Source organism: Oryctolagus cuniculus, chromosome 14, assembly GCF_964237555.1.
Source record: "Oryctolagus cuniculus chromosome 14, mOryCun1.1, whole genome shotgun sequence".
Lineage (NCBI taxonomy): Eukaryota > Metazoa > Chordata > Mammalia > Lagomorpha > Leporidae > Oryctolagus > Oryctolagus cuniculus.
The window spans coordinates 92,743,889-92,759,486 of NC_091445.1; the positions used below are offsets into that span (position 1 = coordinate 92,743,889).

A 15,598-nucleotide genomic window follows, 5' to 3' on the forward strand; every position below is an offset into this window, starting at 1 on the left:
TTTTACTTACGCACAAAGATGTCCTTTAATTTATAAAAAGCCACCTATGCAACAAGCAAAACAGCCTCATTCCATAGATTTCCAACAGTTTTGTTGTAATATAACATGAGTAAAGCAACACTAAACACCTGGAGAAGTCTTACTTAGTGCTGAGTTACTCACATGCCAATAAACGAGCCTCTGTATATTTATATTTAAACAAGCAACATGTATTTAATGTTAGTGGACAGAAAAACAGAAGTATAGAGTTGTACATAGTCTTCTGTACACACAGTTAATTAAAAATTAATCTTAATGAAGAATGGGATGGGAGAGGGAGTAGGAGGTGGGCCGGGAGTGGAGGTGGGAGGGTGGGTATGGGGGCAAGAACTGCTATAGTCCTAAAGCTACCTATGAAATTTGTATTCATTAAATAAAAGCTTTCTAAAAAAGGAAGAAAGAACCCTGCAAAGCAGGTACACTTACTTTATGGCTTCACACATATCCAGTCCCATTTTCACACAATTCTTGGCATGGTTGGGGAGAGATATGGGGAGTCCGGACACACAGTAATAGCAGTCTCCTAAGATTTTAATTCTCATGCATTCATTCTCCTGGAAGAAAAATCACAGAATTCCGTTGTCACTAAGCACTTGCATAATGCTTCGTGTTTACCGAGCATCGTCCAGCACTAGTTCCACCGACTCTCCTAAGTGTGCAGGGCTGGCAGGCAGGGCAACCTGAGAAGTACCACGCTTCCCTTCATGACTTACCCGTAATTCACATAGCCTCTGCCCAAGCAGCAAGAACAAAGCATAGGAGGAGAAACAGAAAGGCAGAGTGAATGTTCTAGAATGGTCTACACTTGATATGAGCCGAGAACAGTGGTAGGACCATTTTCTTTGGTCTGAATGGTTCCAAACACGGAAGGTGGAATGAGACATTCTATGCAGAGTATATAGTGTAGAAACTCAGAACTTAATTTGAATTAGAATCTTACATCATTCCCTGCTATGCTCAGGCTTTCTTAATTTATTTTAAAAGTGAAGCAGATTCTTTCTTGCAGACTTGTAGCTTCTGATAAGCATCTCCGCGAGGTAATAAGCTACCATTCAATAGTTCCAAGTAATTTAAAGCTTAATTCTGCTCAGAGGTTAAACTGTTTGGATATAAAGTTTAACTAATTATTTTTCTTGATTGGATTGTATCATAGATTAAATGCATTTGCATGCATCAATCCTACATCTTCTAACCTTTCCAAAGAGCTTATAGACTCTTCATCAAAACACAATAAAAATAAAAGGAAAGATGTGCCAGGCACAGATATTTTTTCCTGTAATAGTAACACGAGCTTGTGTATAAACTGAACAAAACTGAAATAATAAAATGAGGACTACATATTCTTTTTCGTGGGCGTGTGTCAGGTTTGATGAAGACTTTGCACACTTTCTTCCATGGCAGATAAGGCACAAGTGAGCACGCATATTCCGTGATTGTGTATGGCTCCACAGAAACAGCACTTAGTAATCCCTGAGAACTGCAACCTAGTTCAGAAAAAGGCAGTCATGTACTATGCAGGTTTCCCTCCCATATTCCCTAAATAGATCGAATCTGAGTCTAGGAACTACAGGGTTAGTAATCAGTGTCACTGAGCTCCTCAGCTTGAGCGCACACGCCTTACGTGGCATTCACCCAGAGACTGGGCTACCTCTTCCTAACAGTGCTCTCCACATCCACAAGTACCTATGTCCGAAGCAAGGTGTCCTTTTGACTGACAGTGGATGGAACATGTTATCCCAGGCTAGACCCAGAGGCTGCCTGGACAATCCACTCTTCCGAGAGAGGAAGCTATGCTGAGGATCTCTGTTATGAGTAACAAATGCTGTCCTTCCAAATGTGTTTGCCGAAGTCAGTCACCTGTGAGTGTGACCTCATCTGGCATTGGGGTTTTTATGGATGTCATTGGTTACGATGTAGTCATGCTGGAGGAAGGTGGGCTCTAGTCTAATATGACTGTGGCCCCTTTTAAAAGAGGCACCATGGACGCTGAGACACGCACATGGGGGAGAGAGTACCCTGTGACCACTCCAGTGCTGCCAGCACTCACAAAGGGACATTTGTTCTCCACGTGACAAGGCAGCTCAGCAACCATAGTCTTTTATTAATCTAAATTTTAATTCATTATTGGAGTTTCAATGTTTATCTTTCTAGAAATGAACTCCCATAAAAAATCACCTCCTACATTTGGCTTGGTAAGGAAGGAATTCTGCAAAGCTATACTCTTACTGATTTTTTAAAACCCCCATTGAGAGACGTCATGGTCAGCCAAGCATCACTGGGCAACACACCTAGGGGTTTTGACCCAAGAATGACTATGCTAACATCAGGAGGCCAGATTTCATACCAAGAGGCTTGGCTGGAATAGTCTCTATTTTGTAAAAATGGGAACAAACCATGGGGTGAACTAAATTTAGGACTAACTCTTCCCTACACAAATAACAAAATTATTAGGCATAAGGAAGTATTTTTGTTGTTGGCAACAGTTCAAAGTCAAACAGGCTGATTCAAACGGATGTTGGGAAGTGAAGGGCTGACAAGGAGAGAAACCTTTGTCATCAACATTCCCTACAGCAGCCTTGGCAGCTCCAGTAAGGGGGCCCAGAATGGTTTTTGAGGACTTGTCATCACTTCCTATCTGTGACATTTTCCAAAACCGAGTATATGAACGGCAAACACTGAACTTAACATTTCCGCTTAAATGGCACTACAGAGAAAGGACAACAAGGAGGCAGTAGGAGGTAAAGGGCTCACACAGAAGGTAGGGATCTCATTTCAGGGGTTCTTCCAGAATCTCACTTGCCAGTGTGAATACAGGATGGTTAGAATCAGATGAGCAGAAATGATCCTACCAACTCCTCAACATGGAAATGCCTAAAAGAGTACCTTAAAATAACACAGTGCAGAGAGATGTGAAAATCCAATCTCATGGTCTTGAATACTGAATTATATAAGAAGCAGAAGTTTTAAAAATAGATGATAGTGTGTGATAACTGTATGCCACGGCACTCCCCATTCCAGACATAGGTTGAGAGTCATTAAGACTCCATGACAACCAGTTCCAAGAGCATACAGGATACTTTTAGGAAAGAGTAAAATATTCGTAAGGGGATGGAGAAAAAAGTAAGCCAAGATTTTATGTATCTTCAAACTGGAAAGAGATCTGTAATACTCACCTTTGCAATCTGATCAAACTTTCCAAAGAGCTCATTCAGCATATGGACCAGTTCTCCTGGGGAGCAGTCACTCGCCAGCCGGGTAAAGCCCACGATGTCAGCGTATAAGATGCTGAGGGAGGAGGAGGTAAGGGACAGGGTTTACAAGCTTGTATTTGTTACGAAAGCAGTGATAACTTTCCCACTAAATGCGGGCAATTCTCTTTCATATTTTATGCTTATTGTCATAAGAAAGATGCCAATTTCCTGGCCAGAGACAAACATTTTGCTAAACTTGCTTGCTGAAATGTCCTTTTGGTGTCAGACTTCTGTGGTTACGATGGGGATTTGCTGGAGAAGAAAGTTATACTCTGGCACTTTGTCTGGCCAGGTCAATCTCTTGTTCCCACTTCCGTGTCTGGTTCACGTGGTGTGCACCTTGACTTCCATTAACTGAACCAATTCTGGTGATCAGATGACTAGGTTTCTAACTGAATTGTTGTGTATATTTATATTACACAAATTCCTAAGGCAGAAGTAGCAAAATAATAAAACCCAAATCCTATTTGTTTTGATTCAAAGAAAAAAATGATATATTTAAAAAAAAAAGACTACTTAACAGTGATGACAGATGTTAATGTACCATACATTAAAAAAAAAAAAAGACTAGAGAATGGGATTTTGGATGCTATCACCATAAAAGAATTTTAAATATTTGGGGAGATAGATACATTTACTCCAATGGATACTATACAATGTATACATGTTTCAAAACATCACATGCTATCCCATAAATATGTACAATTCTTAGATGTCAATTTGCTTTAACTATAAAGATTTACAGGAGAAGACAACTTAAGGAGGGGCCCTGGAGTGCTTGCTCCCCGTCAGGATGAAGCAGACACAGGGAGTCCTCCCAAGGCTCACAGCTTCCTTGGGATGACCTAATAAATGAAGAAGGGCACCAGCATGAGCTGGACCACACATCAGAGGCCTGCTGTAAGGAAAAGCGACACCTGTCACGGGACAGGCACAGGGCCGCTACAGTGGGGAGTCCAGCAGTCAGTCTCAGGTGACGCCCGCGCAGCCTCCCTTCCTGGGACACACAGACTAGGGGGGAAGGGTGGGATGTCTGGGGCTTTATCTCTGTCCAGCACAGAGAATCGCAGCAGTGTGCACAGCATAGCTCTCCCTCTGCGGTCATGTGGTCCTGACTCGCACGAAAGCCTTGGGAAGACGCACACATTCCTGCTAGAGGCTTGAGATTCAGATAGCGAAAACAGGGCGGCTTACCCTGTATCATCCAAGATGGCTGAACAGGGCGTAGCCACACTAACTTAACACGATCTGGCTTATGAAAAGAACAAAGGAAGGACTAGCTTTCCAGGGATCTGACTGATGGAAATTTTCAGCAAAGAAGTGAAAACAAAAACTAAAACAAAAAACAACGAAGACTGCATAGGACGCAAGGAGAGAAGACGGAGACAGCGCTGCAGCCAGCTGCTGGCTGTGCCACCACCTTACTATGCCAAGGTAGGAAGAAACTGCCGTGGACCCCGACGCCCACAGTTGTAGCTGAGAGGGAATTCCACAATCACCCACTGACTGGGATCTGAGCAATGGCCAGGCTTGGAGCAGGGAAGCCGCCTTGCTTCCTTCCCCTCCCCCAGTCCGTACTCAGCAGCGACCAGTCATCCAGCATCCCAGCATCATCAGAATCAGGACAACATGCGGGCAAAGGACAGATGCCCTGCATCCTGCAGCTGTGAGCGTTTCTGAGCGTTAGCCCCGGAGCCACGTTCATGCACTTTATGTGAACAGGGGGATCTACCTCAGCTTCTGGAGACTAACACGGAAGTAGCCCATAAAAAATTCTGCTCCCACCCTGGGAGCACCGGGTAATGACCCCACTATACCCTGCAATGCCAGGACTGTAACAGTTCATCCTAAAATTTCAGGTGCCACTGGAATCTACCTGGTGGACATAAGGAAGTACCGACCGACCTGCATTCCACCTCTCTGGACTCATGCTTCACAGGAAAGCCTCCTGGACACCTTGTGGTCACCCTGTAAGACTGGAACAGAGTCCAGCTCAGTCCTCCAGTCCACAGACCAAGGCTGTTGGAACTATAAGCCATAGCACCAGCTGGACTCCCCTAGCAGGACCTGAGGAAGAGTCCATCTGTGTCACACAGTCCTACAGACACAGAAATTGGTGCACAAACCCCAGCATTGCACAGGCTTGCCAGTAGGACAGGCAGGAAGCCACCCCTGTCTTCTTCAGCATCAAAAACAGGGCCTTGGCTATCACACCTGCCACGGAGACTGACACTGAACGCTCTGTGGACCAAAGATACACACACAAGGAGACCCTTATTCATCTCAAAGCCACACTTCTATCCCTAGGAACTGCAGCAGACTAGTCCACCATCTCACTTATAGACTCAGATTAAGACAAAAGACATCACTCAGACTACACTCCTAGGCCACTTAGGACCAAAGCCACAGCAACGAGCAAAGTGATACCCTGCATTCCAGCTAAACAAGAAGCTCTTTTATAATAAAACCTACTCCATAAAGAATAAAGGACAACTATGCCAGGTGGGCAGGTGTCAATGTAGGGACACAGGAGGCATGAAGAAGCAAGGTAGCATGACGCCTCCAAAGGAACACAACACTCCTCCAGAATTCGATCCTGAACTGACAGATACAGACTTCAAAATAATGAATGTAAGGAAACTCAGTGACATGCAAGAGAACACAGATAGATTAAAAAATGAAAAAACTCAATGTGGTGTGAATGAAAATATTACTAAGGAGATAGAATTCATGAGGAAGAACTAAATAAAAATTTTGGAGAGGAAATCTTCAATGAGTGAAATAAAAAATATTACTGAGAATGGACATACAGGAGAAAACAATTTATGACTTTGAGGACAAGAATTTTGAAATAACCCAATCAGACAAGAATAAAGAGAAAGGAATTAAAAAAGAATGAAGAAAGGCTCTGTGAAACATGGGATACCATTAAATGACCAAATGTTCATATTATAGGCATTCCTGAAAAAGATGAAAAGGGAAAAAACATTGAGAACCTGCTAAAGGAAATAATAGTTCAACATTTCTCAGATCTTAAAAGAAACATGGACATCCAGATACAAGAAACTCAAAGAACCCAAGCAGACTCAATCAAAAAGGCCTTCTCCAAGGCATATTGTTATCAAATTGTCAAAAGTTAAAGACAAGGAGAGAATCCTAAATACATTAACAGAAAAGCATCAGGTTGCATACAACGGAAACCCAATTAGATGAACATCAATCAGACTTCTCAGTGGAAACCCTGCAGGCAAGAAGAGAGTGAGATGATCTGTTCAACATTTTAAAGAAAAAACTTCTAATCAAGAATAGTAAGTCCAGGAAAGGTATCCTTTAAAACTGAAGGAGAAATAAAGTATTGTCCAGATAAGCAAAAACTGCGAGAATTCACCATCTGCAGACCAGCCTTATAAGAAATTCTGAAGAGCGTCCTACATTAGAAGAAAACATCATGAAAACACACGGGACCACCAAACTCACAGAGCAGGTAGAATCATTATCCAATCAAAAAATGACAGGTCAGGGCTGGCACTGTGGCTCATTTGGTTAATCCTCTGCCTGCAGCACTGGCATCCCATTTGGGCGCCGGTTCTGGTCCTGGTTGCTCCTCTTCCAGTCCAGCTCTCTGCTGTGGCATGGGAGTGCAGTGGAGGATGGCCCAAGTGCTTGGGCCCTGCACCCGCATGGGAGACCAGGAAGAAGCACCTGGCTCCTGGCTTCGGATCGGCACAGTGCCGGCTGTAGCGACCATTTGGGGAGTGAACCAACAGAAGGAAAATCTTTCTCTCTGTCTCTCTCTCACTGTCTATAACTCTACCTGTCAAATAAAAAATTAAATAAACAAATAAATAAATAAGACAGGTCTTAGTTCTTGTCTATCAGTACTAATCTTGAATGTAAATGGATTAAATTCACCAACCAGCATGATGAGGGCAGGCGTCTGCTGGTGGCCTCACTCTGCTCCTGTACTCAGCACAGGCTTGGCTTTACCCTGGGGGAAAGACTTGCTCCTCCTCGGACGAACAGGAGCTGTGGGAAGCCTCTGAAGGGACCAGGAAACTCAGGGCTGCAGGGGCAGCTGCATTCTTCATTCTGCTAGACGACCACACTCACAGCTCCCGGGCTCAGACACTGAGCCATGGTCCACAGAGAAGGAATAACTCTGCTGGCTCAGAGAAAATGCTGCATCGGAGTGGAACTGGGAGGCAGGGGACAGGTGGCTGCTTCACGTCATCCCTGTTCCTAACATCATTGTTCATGGCGCTTCCTGTGATCAAAACTTGTCGGAGTTGAACGAGCCCTAAGATCCGCTGTCTGACTGGTGCAGAGGCTATCTGGCACCATGGAAACTTAAGAAGTGAGCAGGCAACGGCGGCACAATGTTAAAGGCTCACTGAAGAGGAAGCACACGGCATCTGGATTACGGAGGAAGGAAGCCCAACCCAGACTCCGATTCAGTTTCCACTCTAGAAGGATCGTACTGGCTATACCAACGTGGACGCAGGAGGGTCAGCTAGAAACACATCCCAGGGATCCAGGAGAGCCGGGTGGCAGGTCTCTAATGAGACAAAATGGAGAGAAGTGGACAGATACGGAGCATAGGACGGAGGGCGACGTGGACTTTGCCCCTAACTTGATGTTGGAGGAAGGGTACTTGTTGAGGATGAAGAAGATGAAGTCCAGTCTCCCTTGCAGCTGTGGGGTTCAGAAACCAAGGTTTTCAGGGAGGATGACTGGGCCAGCGTTGGTGCTGCCTTCAACACCCGCTGGGAAGAGGAATCTTAGCATCACTAGCAGGGAATTAAAGTCTCGAGAGAGGGCTGCAGAGGATGGAGAGGGGCCGTGGGACAGCCTGGACAACCCTCTCACTTACAGAAGGAAGGAAACACAGCCAATGAGACGGCAGGAAGAACACAAAGAGAGCTCCATGGCAGGAAGACCAAGGTCCGGGAACTTCTGTCAGAGCAAGTAGAATCATTATCCAATCAAAAGATGACAGGTCTTAGTCCTTATCTATCAGTACTGATCTTGAATGTAAATGGAGTCAATTCACCAACCAGCGTGATGAGGGCATGCAAGTATGCAGAAGTGGTACACTGACTTGGGGCCAAGATAAGTTGGTGGGCCACCAAGGGTGGGTTTTGTGGCATGGTCAGGTGCAAGCCAGCGGGTAACAGTGTGAGGAGGCAGGGGAGGTAAGATCAATCAGAGTGCTGAACAACCGATCCAGAATTCAGGCTGTGAAAGAGAAAGAGGCCGATGCAGATTTGGATGGTCCATGCAGTTAAGGGAAGTGTACCTGCTCTTGCTTTTTATAGTATTAATTTTTATTTGCATTTAAAGATATAATGGGTTTGTGAAAGTTTCGGAGTGAATGGGGAAGATTCAGTGGATTTTGAAGACTGTTTTCAACTGGTAGTTGTTGCCTTTACATTGATTTTCATTATTATTTTATTATTTCCTTCAGATAGTAAAGAGCTAGTAAATGTTATTAACAGTGAATAAACATTTTGTTGAATGAATAATCAAAGCAGAACTAAAATTTAGTACATGACTTGTTTTTTAGTATTGTCTGCAAGACTGAAAATTCTCATTCTCGAAACCCAAATCACTCAGGATTGAGTGGACGTCTGCTTCTTTGCTTATACCTGCCCTTTTCCAGGATAAAAATATCACACGTTTTCATATTTCCCTTAGAAATAATTGGTACTGGCCGGTGCCGTGGCTCACTAGGCTAATCCTCTGCCTGCGGCACCAGCACTCTGGGTTCTAGTCCCGGTCAGGGCGCCAGATTCTGTCCTGGTTGCCCCTCTTCCAGGCCAGCTCTCTGCTGTGGCCCGGGAAGGCAGTGGAGGATGGCCCAAGTGCTTGGGCCCTGAACCCACATGGGAGACCAGGAGAAGCACCTGGCTCCTGGCTTCAGATCAGCACAGTACATGCTGGCCGTGGCGGCCATTTGGGAGATGAACCAATGGAAGGGAGACCTTTCTCTCTGTCTCTCTCTCTCACTGTCTAACTCTGCCTGTCAAAGAAAGAAAGAAAGAAAGAAAGAAAGAAAGAGAGAGAGAGAGAGAGAGAGAGAGAGAGAAAGGAAGGAAGGAAGGAAGGAAGGAAGGAAGGAAGGAAGGAAGGAAGGAAGGAAGGAAGGAAGGAAGGAAGGAAGGATTGGTACTTCAGGGAATTTAATTTTTTTAAGATTTATTTATTTATCTGAAAGTCAAAGTTGAGAGAGAGAGAGAGAGAGAGAATAATAGAGAGAGAGTGGGAACAATGTTCCATCTGCTGGTTTAATCTCCAAATGGCCATGATGCTCAGGGTTGTGCTGGGCCAAAGCCCGAAGCCAGGAGTTGCATCCGGGTTTCCCACGTGAGTGGGTAGCAGGGGCCTAAGCACTTGAACCATCCTCCACTGCTTTTTCCCAGGCCATTAGCGAGGAGCTGGATCAGACGTGGAGCAGCCTGGATATGAACTGGTGCCCATATGGGGTGCCTGCATTGCAGGTGGCAGCTTTACCCACTATGTCACAATGTTGTCCCCATGCGGTTTAAGTTTTAAGCCTTTGAGTCTTTTAAGTTAATTTGGATCTGAAACATAGTTTAAGGATTTAATGCAAGGCTGCAAATCTATTTTGGACCATCTGAGTGAAATAAAATTCAGGTTGTTTTCACCAGCAGCAGAAATGACCAAAAATGAGTTTCCAAGGCCAGGACACAAAGGACGCATGGCTTCCACCTGGCCATCTCCTGGATCTCTGTTCTCCACAGGAGACACAAGCACCACGTGGTGGGAACGCTCAAGCACCTGTGGACAGGTTCAGGAGGAACTGAGGCCTGCAGCCAGCATCAACTTGCTGATCACACAAAGAGCCACATGGAAGCACTTCCCCTAGCCGCCCCGGCTGACATGGGCCTGCAGCCTCGCAGCAGGGCTACTCGGCCATCAGGAACACTGAGGCTCAAGCCACTACATTTTGGGGTAATTAGTGACACAGAAATGGATAACTAACACAGTGGGTTTGAGACTGCCTTCCCTGGCAGGGTCTTCAATCATTTGTATAGAGGGTTTGCTCCTGGACTCGAACCCAGCTCCCCCAGGACTCCCAGGGCACCGTGTTGACACAGCTGCATCTTTCTGCACCTGTTCTGAATGCCCAGAGACTTAAAACTATTTCTTGAAATAGGACGGACTGCTGAACTTCGGACAGCTAAAGCCAGAAAAAGCAATTTCTAGAATAAGATGTTGTGAATATTTTTTCTTTAATTCTGTGTGCCCACAAGTCTGAGGGCAGAGCAGTGTTTTCGGTGGAAGTCCTGGGCAAATACCTTCTCTGGCAACTCAACTACTCCATCAAAGGGCAACCAGTGAGACAGGGACATGGGCGGGCATGGAGACTGCTGCGCTAGAGTAGAAACACCACTGCAAAGTGATGAATGGATGGGAGAAAAGTTCCAAATGCGTGGTACCAGGAACGGGGCGCAGGGGGCCTGGACAGCAGTGACAGGCCTGGGTCTGCAGTCAGGAGATGGGGTCCTAGAGGGAGCTTCCTATCTGACCACAGTGAGGGCCCTCGCAGCTCCTCTTGAGAGCTCGGGGGAGACAGAGGCCCCACACCATTCTGCCTCTTGGCTACAATCTCATGGCAGAGCCATGTCAGCTTTCCAGGGATCAGGGTCCAGGAATGACTCCAAGGGTATACATGTAATCAACCAATCCTGGAAAAGCAGTGACCCCATGATAACTCAACCTATGGACGCATCAGCCCCCTGTGGCCAAGCCCCAGAAACTCATCAGTGCTGATGGACAGAGGAAATCAAGCTTCCCCAGAGAGTGCTCGCTTCATGGGGTCCTGCACCCACAGAGCTCATCTTGAGCAACCAGTGAGTCCTGGCACCAAGAAAGCCCGCTGCATTCTGACCATCGAATTCTTAGCGTAAGGACCCCACTGTCTACCTCTCTCCCTTGGTGGCTGTTGGACAGGCAGGGCTATGAGGGACGACCACATGCCAGCTAGTACAGGGGCTCCTATTTGCTTCTCTGAATGTCAAGGCCCAGCTGAGAGGCAGTGGGCAGGCTGGGTGGATTGGGAGCTATTCCACTGCAAAAGACCACCCCAGGAAGGGGAGGCAATGCACTCAGATGCGGGTCCCTCTGACAAAGGCTCCCTGGGGCCCCAGACGTCCAGGCCTGCCCAGCAGGGCCAGCAGCCCAGCCTACCTGACGTTGGTGTGCCGCTTCACGTACAGGTTGTGGAAGTTGTTCGTGTTTTCCATGTGGCCCGCCTTGGGGCCTTGCAGTCTCTGGATGATCTCCGCCTTCATTTCCATGGCGATGTGAGCTGGCAGCAAGGAGAGCAGCAGCCGCTCCTGCAACAGGGCGGCAAGAGAGAACCCAGCCATTTCAGAGAGGGAAGGTGGCCCCCCAGCAAGACTTCAAATCACCGGCTTGTAACAGGGCCAATCTGAGCTCTCTTTCCGACAAGCTCAAACACGGGTTCTGGAAACACAGACTGAAAATGAAATCAAATTTCCTAAGGTCAGACTGTGTCTCTGCAGTATTTATTATTTATTGAGTTCTAAGTATGTATTGTTCAGTGTGAGAATGAAGGAAGACAAAGTTATTTCCCCAAGGGCATTCTTCATCTATCTTGATTTTACAGTGGCAAAGCAGAAATAATACGAAAATTCCAGAAAACAGAGGTCAGTCTAAGATGGAAACACTCATTTCTGTCTCCTTGTTCATTTGAGAGATAAAGTACAAGCTTTATTGACTTTGCAAAGTCAACTACTATTCCACACTTCTTAAATAAGAGAGTCAAATATTTTGAAATATTTCATTATCTCTAGAGGAACATCTAATCCCCTTTAGTGATTCTAAAGTATTTTTAAAACAGAGTGAAAAAAATCATTTCTGTAAAAGGTCATCCATAAGAAGTTACAGTGGAACACAAAGAAATAATAGCCCATGAGTTTTTCATGTGCTTTCGGTCTTTAAATTTGGTAAATCCAGTAAATACTTCAATATATACTCATTTTAGTCAAACAGGCATTTTTCCATTCTCTTCAAGGAGAAAAAGTAATTTTTTTTCCTGAGGAGAGATATCACAGAAGGGCAATCCTGGAAGGTTTATATCGACCCAAAAGTAAATGTTAACCTATTGTAGAAAATGCCATATTCTTCAGCTATTGCGGAGTTTAGTAACTGCTATTCAGTGTCGATAGACAACTGCTCAATGACACACTTTCACCATCACCCACATTCTCTCCTTTTCCTTCTCTTCTTCTTCTTCCCTTCCCCCTCATTTATTTTGGACTAACTGGTAAGAGTTGGGGCAGAGAGAAAGCGAGGCTTTGCTTTCGGGTTCACAGTGCCAGGTTCCCATCTCCTGGGTCCACTCCAGTGTGCATCCCTTTGGTGGCTGTTAGGAACTTCCACCAAAGGAGCCCAGGGAATGCCAGTCCTGGCCTGCTCTTGGACAAAACAAGTGCAAAGGCAACAGGACACCCAGTGCAGGATGAAGAACACTTCTCCCTGAACTGGCATAACTGCGAGATAATTTGTTTATTCATTTATTAACTTATTCACATCATTCATCACATATCCACCATTGCTCAATGTTGCCAAGCCCCTTGATAAGCACTTAATGGTTAATATAAAGCACTTCAATTAAAAAATTATTTGAAAGGCAGAGTGACAGAGAGAGGCAGACTCACGCACGTGCGCACGTGTGTGCAAACTCACACACACACACACACACACACACACACACAGAGTATGAGAGATCTTCCACCTACTGGTTCACTTCCCAAATGGATGCAGTGGCTGGGGCTGGGTAAGACAAAGCTAGGAGCCTGGAACTCCTTCCTGGTCTTCTACATGGGTGTCAACACAAAGAGCTTTAGAACCTTTATGCATAAACTGTGACCACGTGATTTTGGCACCCACGGTGCATAGCTGACAGCACAACCCCAGGTTAGAGCTCACGAATGGGATCCACACTTTGAAGTCTGCATATGCCACCCCAGTGATCATGACATTGGGCGATGAGATGAGCCGAAAATGAAAACCTGAGCTCAGAGGTACTGAATCAAGACACTGTCTTTTAAGTGTGTTTTTCCCTCCTTCTCAAGTGCTCTGATCTGAAAGCAAACCCCAATATTATGGCACACATGACAAATTTCAACCTACTCTGTATTCTGACAAGGTTAATATTTCCATTAATATTTCAGCTTTTTGCTAATGTAGCTGTATGCCTTGCCGAATTATCTGAAAGCAACATACAAACTTGAATGTTTAATATACTGGATGCAATTTAACACCATTACCTTCCAAAGTAGGTTGGCCAAATTCCTTGAGGATCCTTTTGGAAAATCAAGTTGTCAGTAAAGTGATTGATGCATACCATTATTGCTTCTTCCTCTGGCTAGAAAAGCTGGTGTTACTGCAGGGAGCGTGGCTAATCCAGCATATTGAAAGGTTAGCTGGTTAATAATTGGGCCCTGGTTTGGCCATTTCAATATATCCTTTTCCTAAATCTCCAGTTATTCATTAACAATAAATTTTTTCCCATAATTTGCTCCTTTAAATTGAGTCTCATAAGAACTACAGAGTTAATTTAGCAAATTACAGTGTACAATCGATCAATGTATAGGACACTCTGAGCTCTGCAGTGTTTCCAATATAATCAAGCAAAGCAAACATTATTTTAGAAGTTTTTATTTTTTTAAAGATTTATTTATTTATTTGCAAGATGGAGTTAGAGAGAGAAGAGAGACAAAAAGAGAGATCTTCTATCAGCTGGTTCACTCCCAAAATGGCCACAGCAGCCAGGGCTGGGCCAGGCCAAAGCCAGTGGCCAAAAGCTTCTTTAGGACCTCCCACATGGGTGGCAGGCCCGAAGGTCTTGGATCATCTTCTGCTTTCCCAGGTGCATTAACAAGGAGTTGGATTGGAAGAGGAGCAGCTGGGACTCAAACCAGCACCCATATAGGATGCTGGCACTGCAGGCCATAGCTTTAACCCACTGTGCCACAGCACCGCCATCAATGTTATTTTTAAGATTATTTCAGTTGATAGGAAAATCTAATTTAAGCAAAAGGGACTTGCACTTAAATTTTGAGTTAAGATACAGTAATGTGCATTATACCCATCCCTTCAATAAAGCCGTCATGTAAGAAATATTTGAAACTGTTTTGCTTTTCAAAAGGGTAGATAACAGTGAAGTGTTCTTTTCATAACCATTTTTACATTTTCTCCTTCAAAATTCAAATCTATATTTAATCCTTATTTTAAATGCAATTCAACCACATCAGGAATGCCAAAGCAAAGCAATGTAGAGAACGGATGTGCTATGAATTTTTCTCTTCCCAACAGAAAGGAGCTATCAGAATGGACAAACACGGATCCATAAGCAGCACCACCCACATTCTGGCGTAGGCAAGAGGAAGGTGTCCACTCATGATGGAATACTAAAAGGCCAGTGCTGTGGCTCACTAGGCTTATCATCGCCTGCAGCACTGGCACCCTGGGTTCTAGTCCCGGTTAGGGTGCTGGATTCTGTCCTGGTTGCTCCTCTTCCAGTCCAGCTCTCTGCTGTGGCCCGGGAAGGCAGTGCTTGGGCCTCTGCACTCGCATGGGAGACCAGGAGAAGCACCTGGCTCCTGGCTTCGGATCAGTGTAGCACGTTGGCTGTAGCAGCCATTGTGGGGGTGAACCAACGGAAGGAAGACCTTTCTCTCTGTCTCTCTCTCTCTCACTAACTCTGCCTGTCCAAAAAAAAAAAAAAAAAAAAAAAAAAAAGATGGAATACTGAAAAAAAGTCTGCATTTAGAAAATACCTGCAGGGGATGAGACGAGGGGACCTCAAAACCCTCCCATGGCTCATATCCATGCACACTTCCTTTGTAGCCAGCTCCACACCTGCAGAACAACCGTCCACCACCCATGCCCATCTCCATCCCCAGTGTCCCCAGGCTCTGTCCAAGTAACACCCGACCTTGTCCTGTTTCCCCTTGCCAAGTTTCAGGTGTCTGTCTTAGGTCCCTCTTTTCAACTTTTGCTCCACATCAATTAAAACATAGAGGACTACTGGTTCAAAGACCTTGATTTTGACGTTTATAAACAGTTGGCCATCATGTTTACCTACGATGGAGACCAGCAGTCTGACACGGCAGATGTGTGTTCCACCCTTCCTCTGCTATATCACTCAAGTCCTGTCAGTCTCTGAGTTGCACATTACTTTCTAGAAAACAGGTCTGTTGGGCTAGTAAGTTCACAGTCCTCATGTCCATGTATGTTCCAGCATTTTATTGAAC

At 45.1% G+C, this 15,598-nt stretch overlaps 1 protein-coding gene across 2 annotated transcripts in view; it reads right to left on the reverse strand.

Moving 5' to 3' along the window:
• Window positions 1–15,598, reverse strand: part of ADCY2 (adenylate cyclase 2) — a 410,822-nt gene that overhangs the window by 104,353 nt on the left and 290,871 nt on the right. For both annotated transcript variants that reach the window (XM_051853662.2, XM_051853663.2), the window contains 3 exons: window positions 11,502–11,650; window positions 3,213–3,324; window positions 466–593 (listed from right to left, as the gene is read on the reverse strand). In XM_051853662.2, the coding sequence (XP_051709622.1) occupies window positions 466–593; window positions 3,213–3,324; window positions 11,502–11,650 (389 nt within the window). The remainder of the gene's footprint in view (window positions 1–465; window positions 594–3,212; window positions 3,325–11,501; window positions 11,651–15,598) is intronic.